General features: G+C 35.0%; 1 protein-coding gene across 2 annotated transcripts in view; it reads left to right on the top strand.

Moving 5' to 3' along the window:
• The window catches only part of Nup205 (nuclear pore complex protein Nup205), a 273,611-nt gene extending 269,792 nt beyond the window's left edge, over positions 1–3,819 (top strand). For both annotated transcript variants that reach the window (XR_012411979.1, XM_073979163.1), the window contains exons 15-16: positions 3,277–3,459; positions 3,562–3,819. Coding sequence is in view for 1 of the 2 variants with exons in the window: in XM_073979163.1 (XP_073835264.1) it covers positions 3,277–3,459; positions 3,562–3,755 (377 nt within the window). In the remaining variant the exon portion in view is untranslated. The remainder of the gene's footprint in view (positions 1–3,276; positions 3,460–3,561) is intronic.
• The last annotated feature ends 9,519 nt before the right edge of the window (positions 3,820–13,338 follow it).

Genomic DNA, 13,338 nt, shown 5'->3' with positions numbered 1-13,338 from the left:
ACAGGGGAAATTCGGAATAAAGGCAAGGAGGTCCGCAGACTTTATAATAGGACCAAACGTAAAAAAGCAGCTGTATTCTGGGACAACTATCAGGCAAAATTAAAGGAATACAACAAAATAACAAGAAACGCCAAACTCCTGGAAGCTTTTCTGCGAACAGGTGGATAGTGTAAATGACGTTTCAAAGATTAAAAAGTTTCTATCTAAAACCCATACACAGACCGATCAATTGGTCGATAGAAATGGAAAAAGGATTGAAACAACAGAAGAAACTCTAGGCCTTCTGATTAAAACGCACTTCCCGCAGAATACCATGGTTAACACTGAGGCATCGACGGAATGTATTAACTCATCGGAAGAGACACCAAAGATCGACAGCTTAATGGTCCAACAAGCCATTTTAAGCTTTTCACCATATAAAGCAGCTGGACCAGATCTTTCCTGCTTTACTACAGAGGCAAGTGGACATTATTGCGTCCAAACTGGTCGGGATCTTCAATGCATGCTTAAAACTTGCATACACTCCTATAGCCTGGCAGGAGGCAAGGGTAGCCTTTATACCCAAACCTGGCAAGGCATGTTAAGCTAGGTACACATTGTCAGTTTTGAATGACAGCTTTGTTGTTGCTTGCTAGTATGGCCGTTCATTTTTGACATTCATCATGCAACCACAACATATTTTGTGGTTGCTGGACGGTTGGACAGTTATCGATAATTGCCAAAAATCGTCATTCAAAACTGACAATGTGTACTGTACTTTATGCAACACCAAAATCTTATCGACCGATAAGTTTAACTTCATTCTTACTCAAAACATTGGAACGGACAGTCGACTCCATGATAAAGAGTAAGATCCCCAACGATATGCTTAAATTCAAACAACATGCATACGTTAAAGGCAGATCAGTGGAAACCGCATTGCATGAGGTAGTACACCACATAGAAAGAACCTTGAAAATGTACTTACTTGCTGTATGCATCGACATCGAAGGCGCTTTCAATAACGTAAGCACCGAGACACTTATCCACTCCTTAGACGAGTTTCAGGTAGACAGGGCCTTAAGGAACTGGATAACCACATGCTAAGGAATAGATGGATAAGCTGCGGGCTATACGATGTGAAAATAAGAGACAAAGTTGGACAAGGAACGCCACAGGGAGGGATACTTTCACCTCTGTTGTGGGTTACCACCATAAACAGTCTCTTGAGGACCCTAACCGAAGAAGGATTTGACCCAGTCTGCTACGCAGACGACGTTATAATACTTCTGAGGGAAAAGAATCCGAATCAACTCTGTCGAAGAGCAGAAACGGCTCTAAAAATTGCTTTTAACTGGGCCAGGCCGAGAGGTCTGAACGTCAACCCGGAAAAAACAGAATTATGTATATTCACTAGGAAAACCAAAATGGGACAATACGAGGAACCATTTTTTCTAAATAAGACAATAAATATCTCGTGTACAGTTAAATATCTAGGAGTAATTCTGGATAGGAAACTTAAATGGAAAGACCATATACAAGAAAGGGCCAACAAGGCCCAAATATGTTGGTCAACCTGCAGAAGGGCGATAGGCTCAAAATGGGGGTTCAATCCTAGGATGATACACTGGCTATACAGAAGCGTAATTAGACCAATTCTAACGTACGCGTCTGTGGTATGGTGGACAGTCATGGACAAAAAATGCAATGTGGAAATATTGCAAAAGGTCCAAAGAACATGCTGCCCAAGCATTAGCGGAGCACTGAGGACCACACCGACTACGGCTTTAGAAACAATTTTGTTTGTACGCCCAATAGATATTCAGGTAAGGTATGAGGCAGCCATCGCAGCTGCAAGGCTAAAGTCGATGAGCGAGTGGATCGAAAAGAGCCACCAAACATACCACCAAAACATATTAAAGGTCACAACGGGTGAATCTATAAATCAGGTAGTATCGGACCGTACACCTGAAACTAGTGAAGTAGCCTTGTGTGAAGGTCAATACCTGACAGAGACATGTGGATCGGGGGAGCTCTAGCACAGATTCCCGCTGGAAGCTGTGGGTTTACGGATAGGGCTGTGCTAGGGGGGAGAACCGGACTGGGTTTTTATATAATGGAAACGGAAATCTCCCTCCGTCTGCCGGATCATAACATGGAACTTCGGGCGATAACAGAGTGTCTGCTTTGGTTTGATACTCACACAAGGCCTACCACTGTAAATATCCTTACGGATAGCAAAGCAGCCATTAGAGCTATATCAACCAAGACAGTGAAATCTAGAACTGTCTTGGAATGTATTAAATCTATAAATAATTACTCTCAACACGGTAAGGTAAACATTATATGGGTACCAGGGCATACCGGGATTAGGGGTAATGAAATAGCAAACTCCTTGGCAAAACAAGCCAAGGAGCAACCCCCGGTAAGTCCAGAAAACGCTAAGCCGTTTAAAGCTACGCGACTAGAAATAAAGACACGGGAAAAAATGCACATATATCCCTCTGGAGTAGTAGAGTAGAGAAGGGAAAAAACACAAAAATCCTATGGGGAAACCCAGACGAGGACAAAACAAAAGAATTACTTTTACTAAGTAAAAAAAGATATTAGTAGACTGACAGGAATCCTTACAGGTCACCTAGGTCTAAAAGCACACCTGCACAAAATAGGTTGTGCAGAAAACAGTGAATGCAGAGCATGCGGAGAGGACGACAAAACGTTGGAACATTACCTCTGTCATTGTCAAGCCTTCACAAATCTGAGAACCCAGTTACTAGGGAATGACATTATACCAGGACTCGACCAAATAAGGGCAATCGAATTCAAAAAGATCAGAGACTATGTAAATAGGACAGAGATCCTACACTAAGTCAAAAAAGATAATCTTCCATAACCCAAAATTAGAGCCCACAACAGGCCTACTTATGGCTTAAGTGTATGTCCACATGGGCATGTGGTGATCTAGTATCACCCCTCTTATCAACCTAACCTAACCTAGAATTCTGGATAATGTTTATCGTGTTACCCCCGGACGTACAACTTTTTAGCAAAAGGTTTTTGGTAAAAAATTCCCTCGTTTAAAAACAAGATTTTGATGTACTTAATAAGCCAACAAAAATATGTGATGATCTGTACAGCGGTTTCGAGCTATTGTGGAAACCGATGTCACAAATAGTATGAAAACGCAATTACTTCAAAACAAATAAAAAATTGTGGGTGACTCCATAATATAAATATTGAATCACAGATTGCAGAAAAAATTAACAAACACACAACATTTTGTTTTTTTATTCGTAGGCAAAGAGAAGTACGTTGAAGTTAATAAACAAGTTATTGAAAAGCAAAATATTTTATATTTGTGCGTTTTCATTGCTGAACAATGTTTGTACCTACTTTGGAGTCATCTTGATTATTATATGAGATCTTCTACCATAATGAAGCCTGCCCCAAATATGTATGATGAGCCGGGGAGCAGGAATGGTATGTAAAAACAAAAAATATACATTAAAAATATTTGTTCGAAAACTAACATTTTTATTTATTTGTTGTTTCTTTTTTCCAAAATTTATTTGTATTCTTTAGATACCGTCGATGATTATAAGTATAGCAGCGATGATCTGGATAAATTAAAAAAGAAGCTTGTCTTAGTTTTTAATGAAACTTTTTCGAAGCAATTATGCGCTACATCCGATACGTTTGAGACCAAGGAAGCGCCATTTAATGTTGCACTACTGCGGAGAATTAAATCACTTATTCAATATTTCCCTTCTAAATGAATATGTTGTAATTTATATTAATATCTTGAGCGATCTTTTTTAATAAAACTATTTCTGTTTTCAAGTTGTGTATGATGAAAGTTTGATGGTGGGGAAACAATAAATTTCAAATCAGCCAGTTGGTGTAAGATACATAAAGCCGAAAACACATTAAACGTTTGTGTAAAATTTTCAAAGTTAAAAAAATAATGAAATTTGGTTGGTGTTGTTTTTCTTCTTGACATTTCTTCAATGTGTTTAACATGTAACACATTAAAGAAATGTCAAAAACAACACCAACAGCAATGTCAAACAAACACATTTCCTATTTTTTACCTATATAACAAGTAGATGTGTATATGATGATTGTATATGAAGCTTCGTTAAATTAAAACAAAAAAAAAACATTTTTATCAAGCATTTACTTTAATTCGAGTCAGTATTATCATGGTTTAATAATAAAGGTTAGCTAAAGCTTCCTGTCAATTTAATTTTTTTCTTTCGACTGTTCCTAAAACGTCAAAACAATATACACAATCTTTGTATGTGTGTGTGATGTTTGAATAATATCCCAGCCAGCATTTTTTGGAAATTATAACCAAATTCGAGTCTTTTTTGATCCGACTGCACGATTAAAAAGCTGGAATATGAGCTCATTTTCTGATCATAAATGATTCCTTTGTCGGGAGGAAAACGTAACCTCAGGCGACTCTTCTAAACAAATCACAAATGAGTCTTCCTCTGCATTAGTTTCGAGACATTTTTGCCCATTTTCGTATTTCAATAACACTGCTCAACAAAATTGAAAAAGTTGAATGTTTCAGACGAAGTTGCAGTTGTTTCTAGATGAAATCGGCGAGTTTTTTCAAATCCGGTCTCGGTCTTTCTCCATCAGCTGCCAGTTCTGTGTTAGTCGTCATTCTGAACGGTCGCAAACAGAATTACGCAAAGCAAAATACAAAAACTCTGTGTTTACATATTTACAAAATAACAATAACAAATTATTCGTTTCGGGTTATACGCGCGCGTAGCCTATTGTAACGAAAGTATAAATACTAAGATGCCCCGAGGGGCAAAACCTCGGCATAAAGGCAATTCGCCTTTCAAAAGGACTAAAATGCCAACTCGACTTCTCTCGTCTAGTACAGTTGGAGCTACTTCATCATCTCACAACAGATTTAGTTGTCTGTCCGATATGGATGTTCCGGAAGATACATCGGAAATCAGTGTAGTGCATACGACAAAGGCGTTCAAACCGTCTCCAATTGTTACAGACATCAATATTCCTCTGAGGGAAATTCAACATATCTTGGGCAATGACTGCCTTTATAAGCGTACTTCCATTGGTACTAAAATATTTCCAGAAACTCAAGAAAAATTTGAGTTCTGTATAAATGCTTTGAAAGAAAATAATATAGAATTTCACACCTACAATTCTAAATCGAATCGATTATATACTGTCTTCCTCTATGGACTGAAGATATCCATTCAGAGCTGGTAAACTACAACCTAGATCCAAAATCAGTCACTGAAGTAAATACTAAATTCTCTTCTGCAAATGATGCCGTGTACAAGGTACAATTTTTACGCAATGCATTTAACCCGAGATCTCTTCATAACATTAAAACCGTATGTAAAATAAATGTCATTTGGAAGAAAAATAAACCAACTCAATGTTGGAATTGTTTAATGTACGGTCATGGTGGCGATCACTGCAACCGTAAACCAAAATGTATGACCTGTGCTAAGGAACACAAAACAAATGACTGCCCATTTACCAAAAACAACAAATTACCAGCAGCTTTTTCTTGTTTCAATTGCAAGAAGAATGGATATGGGAGAACAGACCATGCTGCTAATGACGTCAACTGTCCTCTACGTGCCCTTTATTTAGAAATCAGGTCTAAGGCAACAAGTCGTCAACAGCGAAAAGTGAGTAATAACTACGCACATCGCTCTCACAGTAAAACTGTTCCCACAGTCGCCCAGGCAACAACAATGAACGCACCTGAGTTCGTTTCAAACAACAGACCATACTCAAGTGCAGTGCGACCAGCTGCTAACGATCTATTTAGCATAGATCAACTTTTTGATATATTCTCTGCGTCTCTTGAAGAACTAAGCAGATGTACATCCAAAGTACAACAAATTAGTGTTGTAATGTCGCTACTGAAGTATGCTCATGATATTAAATAATAACAAAATATTCAAAATCGTTCACTGGAATTCTAATGGCTTTACTGCGTATCCTCAAATAAAACAATTTGAAAACTTACTAACAACCATGAATATCCAAATTGCCGGATTAAATGAAACTTTTTTAAATGAAACCCACAAACCCTTTTTTAAAGAATATAATTTACTTAGAAACGACAGATTAAATGGAAGCGGGGGTGGGGTTGCTCTTTTGATTCATAAATCTATCAACTTCAATCAAATCCCCATTGCTAATACCTCAAATATAGAAAATCTATCTATAGAAGTTTATATTAACAACAGGAGGACAATAATTACCACAGCTTATTATCCAAGATACATAGCTTCATTTAAAAACGATCTAAAAATATTCACCCACGGATACGGATTTCATTTTACTTGGAGACCTGAACGCAAAACATGAATCCTGGAATTGTCCAACTCATAACTCTGCCGGCATAAATCTTAACCAATTACAACAATCACGTAATTTTTTCGTTTATTACCCCGATGAATACACCTTATATCCTCATCGAACTGGATCTTCCCCCTCCACGGTTGATATAGTTCTCAGTAACATTACACTTCCTATAGAAATTAAAACACTGGGATACGAATTGCCATCCGATCACCGTCCAATTATTTGCTCAATTAAATGTTCCTCCTTTAAAACAGATGAGTCAAACATATTTGATATTTGATTACAAAAATACTATCTGGGAAACATTTCGACGCATCATAGAACAGAATATTTCTTCGAAATCGAATTTGTATAGTTCACGAACCACAATAGATAACGAGATAAACAAATTTATCCAACTTATTCTTACTGCAAGAGACATTACCACTCCCATTTCTAACAAGGGAAAGGCAAAGCCCTTACCAGACGATATATTGGGGTACATACGCCAACGACGATTACTTAAACGAAAGCAACAACGATCCACTGATAACCAGTATGCTATGATTCTCGGACAATCCGTGCAATTTCTTACTAAAATAATAAACAAGAAAATAAACTCTTTGAGAAACCAAGAATGGTCAAACCTTTTAGAACGACTGAAACCAGGAGATAAAAAATTCTGGAAAATTAGCCGTAGCCTTAGAGGTAAAGGTAAACAAAATATAGCTTATCTAAGAGAAGGAAACAAAAAGTTAATAACTGACAAAGAAAAATGTGAATTGTTAGCAAACACGTTCTTGAATTCTCACAATCTCACACTGGATTACTCTCATTCTATAGATACAAATGTCAACTCCGTTGTTCAAAATCTACGAATAGAAAATGCAACAAGCGAGAATATTGGATACATCTCTGCAAATGAATTATCGGCCATACTTACAAAGCTAAAACCGTCAAAAGCGCCAGGCTTTGACGAAATACCCAACATTATACTTAAAAAGCTCCCAGCAAAGGCGATAGATTATTTGAAACGAATTTTCAATAGCTGTTTGACACTTAATTACTTCCCTGCAGTATTTAAAAACGCTAAAGTTATCCCGGTTCACAAACCAAATAAACCAACCAAAAATCCTAGCTCTTATAAACCCATTAGTCTTCTTAGCAATTTAGGGAAGATCTTTGAAAAACTTATATATTCCAGAATTGAAACATTTGCTATGGATAACAACATTATCTCCGACAAGCAATTTGGTTTCAAAAAGGGTCACAGTACAATCCACCAAATCACTAGAATAAAAAATATAATTCAGTCAAATAAAGATATGAGAAGATCAACGGGCCTAATTCTATTAGACGTTGAAAAAGCCTTCGATACCATATGGCACAATGGGCTTATATATAAACTAATCTCATCGAATGTACCAAAGTACTTATGCAAAATAATAGCTGATTTCCTGGAAAACAGAAAATTCACTGTCTCCATAAATAACAGCATCTCGTCTCCAAAAATCATACCAGCAGGTCTTCCTCAAGGTTCTATTCTCTCACCGATACTCTATTCAATATATACTTCGGATTTTAAACCAAACAGATATACGGATGTAGCGTATTATGCTGACGACACAGCTTTAATCACAGAAAGCAAACTGTCCAACGCACTTGTAAAGAAAATGGAATCAAGCCTAAAATCTTGCAGCAAGTATTTCAAAAAATGGAAGATCAGTATAAATCATTCTAAAACACAATGTATAATATTTCCTTTTAATAAATCGCCAAAGAGAATCCCGACGAGACACCTTTACTTCGACGGAAATCTTATTAGTTTACGGGATGAAGTTAAATATCTAGGTGTTACCCTGGATAAAAAGTTATTATTCAGCAAGCATATACAATCAACTTGTGACAAAGCATTAAAGTCTTTCCGTGCTTTGTGGCCGCTCCTGAATAGACGTTCAATTTTAAATATAAACAATAAGAAGCTGTTATACAAATGCGTTATAAGGCCAATACTCTGTTATGCTTCACCAATATGGAACAGCGCAGCAAAACGTCATTTAAAACAGATGCAAATTATCCAAAATAAGTGCCTAAAAATGATATATCAAAAACACTGGAGATACTCCACATTGCTGTTGCACGAGGAAGCGGGATTTGAAATGCTACTGAACCACATTAATAAACTAAACGAAAACTATTTCAATAAGATTCATAATTCACCCTATTCAATAATAAGGGAATGTACACAATAACTCTCACCTATAATGATAAGTAAAATAAAAGTCATCAAACAGAAAATATTGTGTCTATAATAGATTATAACATAATATAATCTACTTATAAACAATAATTTTCTAATTTATGTTTGAATTGCTATTAAAATCTTAAATAAAGGTTTTTTACCCTTTTTACCTTTGAATAGCTATAAAAAAAATAATATGATCTCATAGTAAATATATTTTATATTAGTTACTGTAATATCCTTAGGATAATAACTCAAACATGTAAATACGTATATAAGTAAATGTAATTTGGAGAAATAAACATGAAATGAAAAAAAATTAATTCTCCATCAGCTCTTGTTTTTGAGATAAGGAGATTTTGTACGCTCGATACGATTTTTAGGTTATGGCCGAATCATGAAGGCTATGAACTTTATATTATACATTTGAATACTGGATTATATAGTAGACACCCTAAGCATATCCGGAGTACCATATGAAGATCCTATGACTTCTCCCGAAGACGTAATTACAGCTTAAAGTACTCAAAATAAGCAATTTTTACAAGGTCCGTCGTATATTTTCTATATTTTTTTGATATATACTCGCCATAACTATTTGTATCGAGCGTACAAAATCTCCTTAATATATTAATATCGAAAAACCCACAAAAAATATTTGTTTGTATCCGAAAATAACGAAAGTCTGGGTTAAACTCGTAAAAACCGATTTTGAGCTATATCTCAAAAACAAGAGCTGATGGAGAAAAACCGGGACCAGATTTGAAAATAACTCGCCGATTTCATCTAGAAACAACTGCAACTTCGGTTGAAACAAAAGTCCTGTTGACCAGTGTAATTTATTGGTGATTTGTTGATAATTTGGGACTCTTTTTCTTCGAGTCTTTTTAGAGTCATGTTTATAATCGTTTATGAGTCTTTAGGGAGTCATTTATGAGTCTTTTTATTAGTCCGTGTTTAGACACACGGGAAAGTAAATTCAGTTTTTAGGCAATATGGGGTAGGAAAGAGTATTGAGGAGCTCTTTCCTCTCCGCTCTCTCCCAAAAACTCAATTTACTTTCCCGAGAAATTTGTGTGTCTAAACACAGACTTAGACGAAATAAATTAAAAGAATTTTATTTTTTTTTTTGTTTCTTTCCTTTGTTGTCTTTTCTGCTTTGTTATTTCTTTTAATTATCCTTTATGTTGCGAGGTGGTTAGTATACTGCTTCTTCATTTCACTTGGCAAAACCTGAACATTATTGTGTTTGTCTATACTCTTTATATTATACGTTACATTTATATCAAAGTTTTGTAGAAAGTGTATATGAGAATTATTTACAACCAAACAAAACAATAAGTTTTTAATCACCTAACTGTTCAAAATATGATCTGAAGATACATAATTATAATCACTTTTCAAACACCTGCATGACCCTTTTTTGATTAAGCATTTTTCAATCTTCATGAAGATCAAAATGTGACAATAAATAACGAAAAATAGTCACATTTTAAACGCCTGAATGATTTATTTGTGATTGCTACGCATTTGTTGTTGTATTTTAAATTGAACTCTTTTTTAATCATTACAGGGAGTCACTTTCGAGTCCCTTTCTGATCATACAAGCGACTTAATCAGTTTTTGATCACCAAAAAGACTCCGCAATGTGATTTTTGAAAAAGCAATCTTCCAAATGCTAGCTGGGATGCCAACAATTTTAAAAACAATGGAATTCAATGCTTTTCAAAATTGTTTTTAGAGCATTTGTATGGAAGAAATCCTTCAGCTTATTATTGAAACAATCATTTTATCATATCCACAACTCGACCATGGCCCTTCATACATTTTTCGCGTTTTTTATAAAATGCTGTGCAATTTAAGAATTAAACTTGCTACCGCTCACAAGAAAAAGCCGGAACCAAGAATCAATATTGAAAAACTGAATGACCCATTAGCGAAACAAACGATAAAGGAATAATTAAATGCCGATCTCACTGAAATAAATGCAACAATATGTAATGTCGAAAACCTATGGAACCAAGTGAAAAAATCCATAAAAGATGTCACAAAAAATATAATCGGAACCAACATGCACAAAAAAGAAGATGAAATTCGAGCACTTCGGAAAGAAAAAGTAAACACAAAAATGTAAACTATGAAAGATATTGAGAGATAAACCAAGAAATTAAAATCGCAACACGTGTTGCAAAAAATGAGCAAATAAATAAGCAATGTCAGGAAATTGAACGACTTAAAATACTTCATGACGACTTCAATCTCCACAAAAAATTAAACGAGACATCTGGTATTTATCCAAAGAGATCGTCAACATTTATCTACAATGATAATAAAGTAGCAATTTATGAAACTGCAGAAAAGAAAAAAACTATGGAAAGAATATATTAAGCAATTATTTATCGATCACCAACGAACATCCTTATCCAACTCTGGGGATGAAATTAATTTTACAGGGACACACATTACTGAGAATGAATTACAACTAGCTATTATGTCAGTGAAAGATAAAAAGGCAATGGATCCAGACGAAATACCAGCCGAGGTACTTAAGTTAATAGACGGAAATAACACCAAGCTTCTTTTAAAACTATTCAACAATATATATAAAACAGGACAGTATCCCCAAGATTGGCGCAAATCAACATTTATCACAATACCCAAGAAAAATAATGCGAAGAGCCACGCTCTTAAAATATTTTTAAAAATAATACATAGACGAATCTATCCGATCTGCGAAGCACACATGGGACAAACAGAATTTGGATTCAAGAAAAGCATGGGGACACGAGAAGCGTTGCTAGCTGTACAAGTATTAATACAAAATTGTCGAGAGGTACAAAAAGATGTATTTTTATGTTTCGTAGACCACGAAAAAGCGTTCGATACGGTAAATCATGATAAATTGATAGAGATCCTACTTTCAATCGGATTGGAAGACAGTGACATAAACTGCATTAAAAACCTATACTGGAAACAGATAGCAAACATTCAAGTAGATAATGAATAAACTGACGATGTTCCAATTTCAAGAGGCGTAAGACAAGGCTGCATATTGTCCCCTCTTTTATTTAACATATATTCCGAGAAAATATTCAAAGAATCTGTACGTGGAAAGAATATTGGTATCCAACTAAACAACACCTCAATAAATAACATACGCTATGTCGATGACACCGTATTAGTAGCAAGCAGCTTAGCTGGACTACAAAAATTAATAGACGCAGTAACACAAAATAGCGAAATATACGGATTAAAAATCAACGTTAAGAAGACAAAATATATGGTAGTAAGCAGGAACCATGCCGACAATAATACGCCACTAAAGATAAATAACGATGTAATAGAGCGAGTGACAACCTACAAATACCTCGGAATTCAAATCAACGATAATTTCAAGAGAAATTAAATGCCGAATAGAAATGGCAAGAAAAAATGTTTTCAAACATAACAAATTTTTACTTAGCCACGACATAAGTCTTACTACAAAAATACGATTTGTAGAATGTTAAATATGGTCCGTTTTTTTGTACTCTGCGGAAACATGGACTTTGAAAGCTGTAGATGAAAAAAGACTGAACTTGTTTGAAATATGGATATACCGTCGAATTTTAAAGATCCCATGGACCGAGCGCATTACAATCGACGAAGTGTTATAACGCATGCAAGTCGAACGCCAATTAATAAAAAATATAAAAACACAAAAACCGCATATCTTGGTCACATTATGAGGCATGAAAAATATACAGCCCTATTCTGAACATTCCCATGGGAACTGTTTCCCATGAAATGAAATTTCCCGTTCCCATGTTTTCCATATTCTCAACGACGTGGGAACAGCAAACGATGGGAGCTGAAATTTCGAAATTCGAAATCAGTTACACCAAATTATTATAGCATACTTTTGGGCTGTAATTATGTTTTGTAATACAAAATGCCTATTTGCATTGAATTCGCGGTTTTTGAATTAGATTAGCAAAGCACAACTCACTTAATTCAACAACCGTGCATTGATTTATGGATTTTTTAAGTGAATGAAGTCAACGATGTGTGGTGTTGTTCTAATAAGCACATTTTATTTTCTTCAGAATTTGCGAATTGGTGTAAGCATTTTTTTAATTAGTAGGCAAACATAAGTTTTGTGTATAAAGTAATAGTAACTTTTTAAGTTTGCAACGAATTTAAAAATTGTATGTTGATTCGGAATAATTTTAGTTAGGGGTTTAACGCGTATATCGCTAGTTTTACTTATTCCTAATGATCGCTAGAACTCGTATTTTGCATATTTAAAAAAAAAAAATCAAAAAGATAAATTCGGATATTTTTCTCGATTATTACATATTTCAGAAGACGAATCTCAAAAAAAAAAAATAATAATAAATAAAATACGTTTTTGATTGAATCTAAAACTAAAACGCATGCCCTTGCAAAATTTCAAGCTTCTACGTTCAAAAATAACGATCCTATTCAAGAAAAGGCATTTCGGAAAATGGAATAGCATTGCAATAATTTAGCATATATGTATGTACGTACGTTTGTGTGATCGTTGTCGTGTCGTTGAGGAGACTAACACGTTTTCAATAGAACGTTAGTCGTCTGATTTAAAAAACCCAAAGGTTATTTTACGAAAATGAATTAAAGTTGTAAAGATTGTATATATTATGGTTATTTTCCAATACATTTTAATAATTATTGCCAAAAATTTTGAAATTGATTTGTTTTTACTTGCTGTGCTGCGTTAATAGAATCAACCATGACTCTTTTTCTCG

Source organism: Musca autumnalis, unplaced genomic scaffold (assembly GCF_047663935.1).
Source record: "Musca autumnalis isolate F117 unplaced genomic scaffold, ASM4766393v1 scaffold_3, whole genome shotgun sequence".
Taxonomy (NCBI): Eukaryota; Metazoa; Arthropoda; class Insecta; order Diptera; family Muscidae; genus Musca; species Musca autumnalis.
The sequence above is the reverse complement of the archived record's forward strand: the minus strand, read 5'-3'. Positions and strand labels throughout refer to the sequence as shown.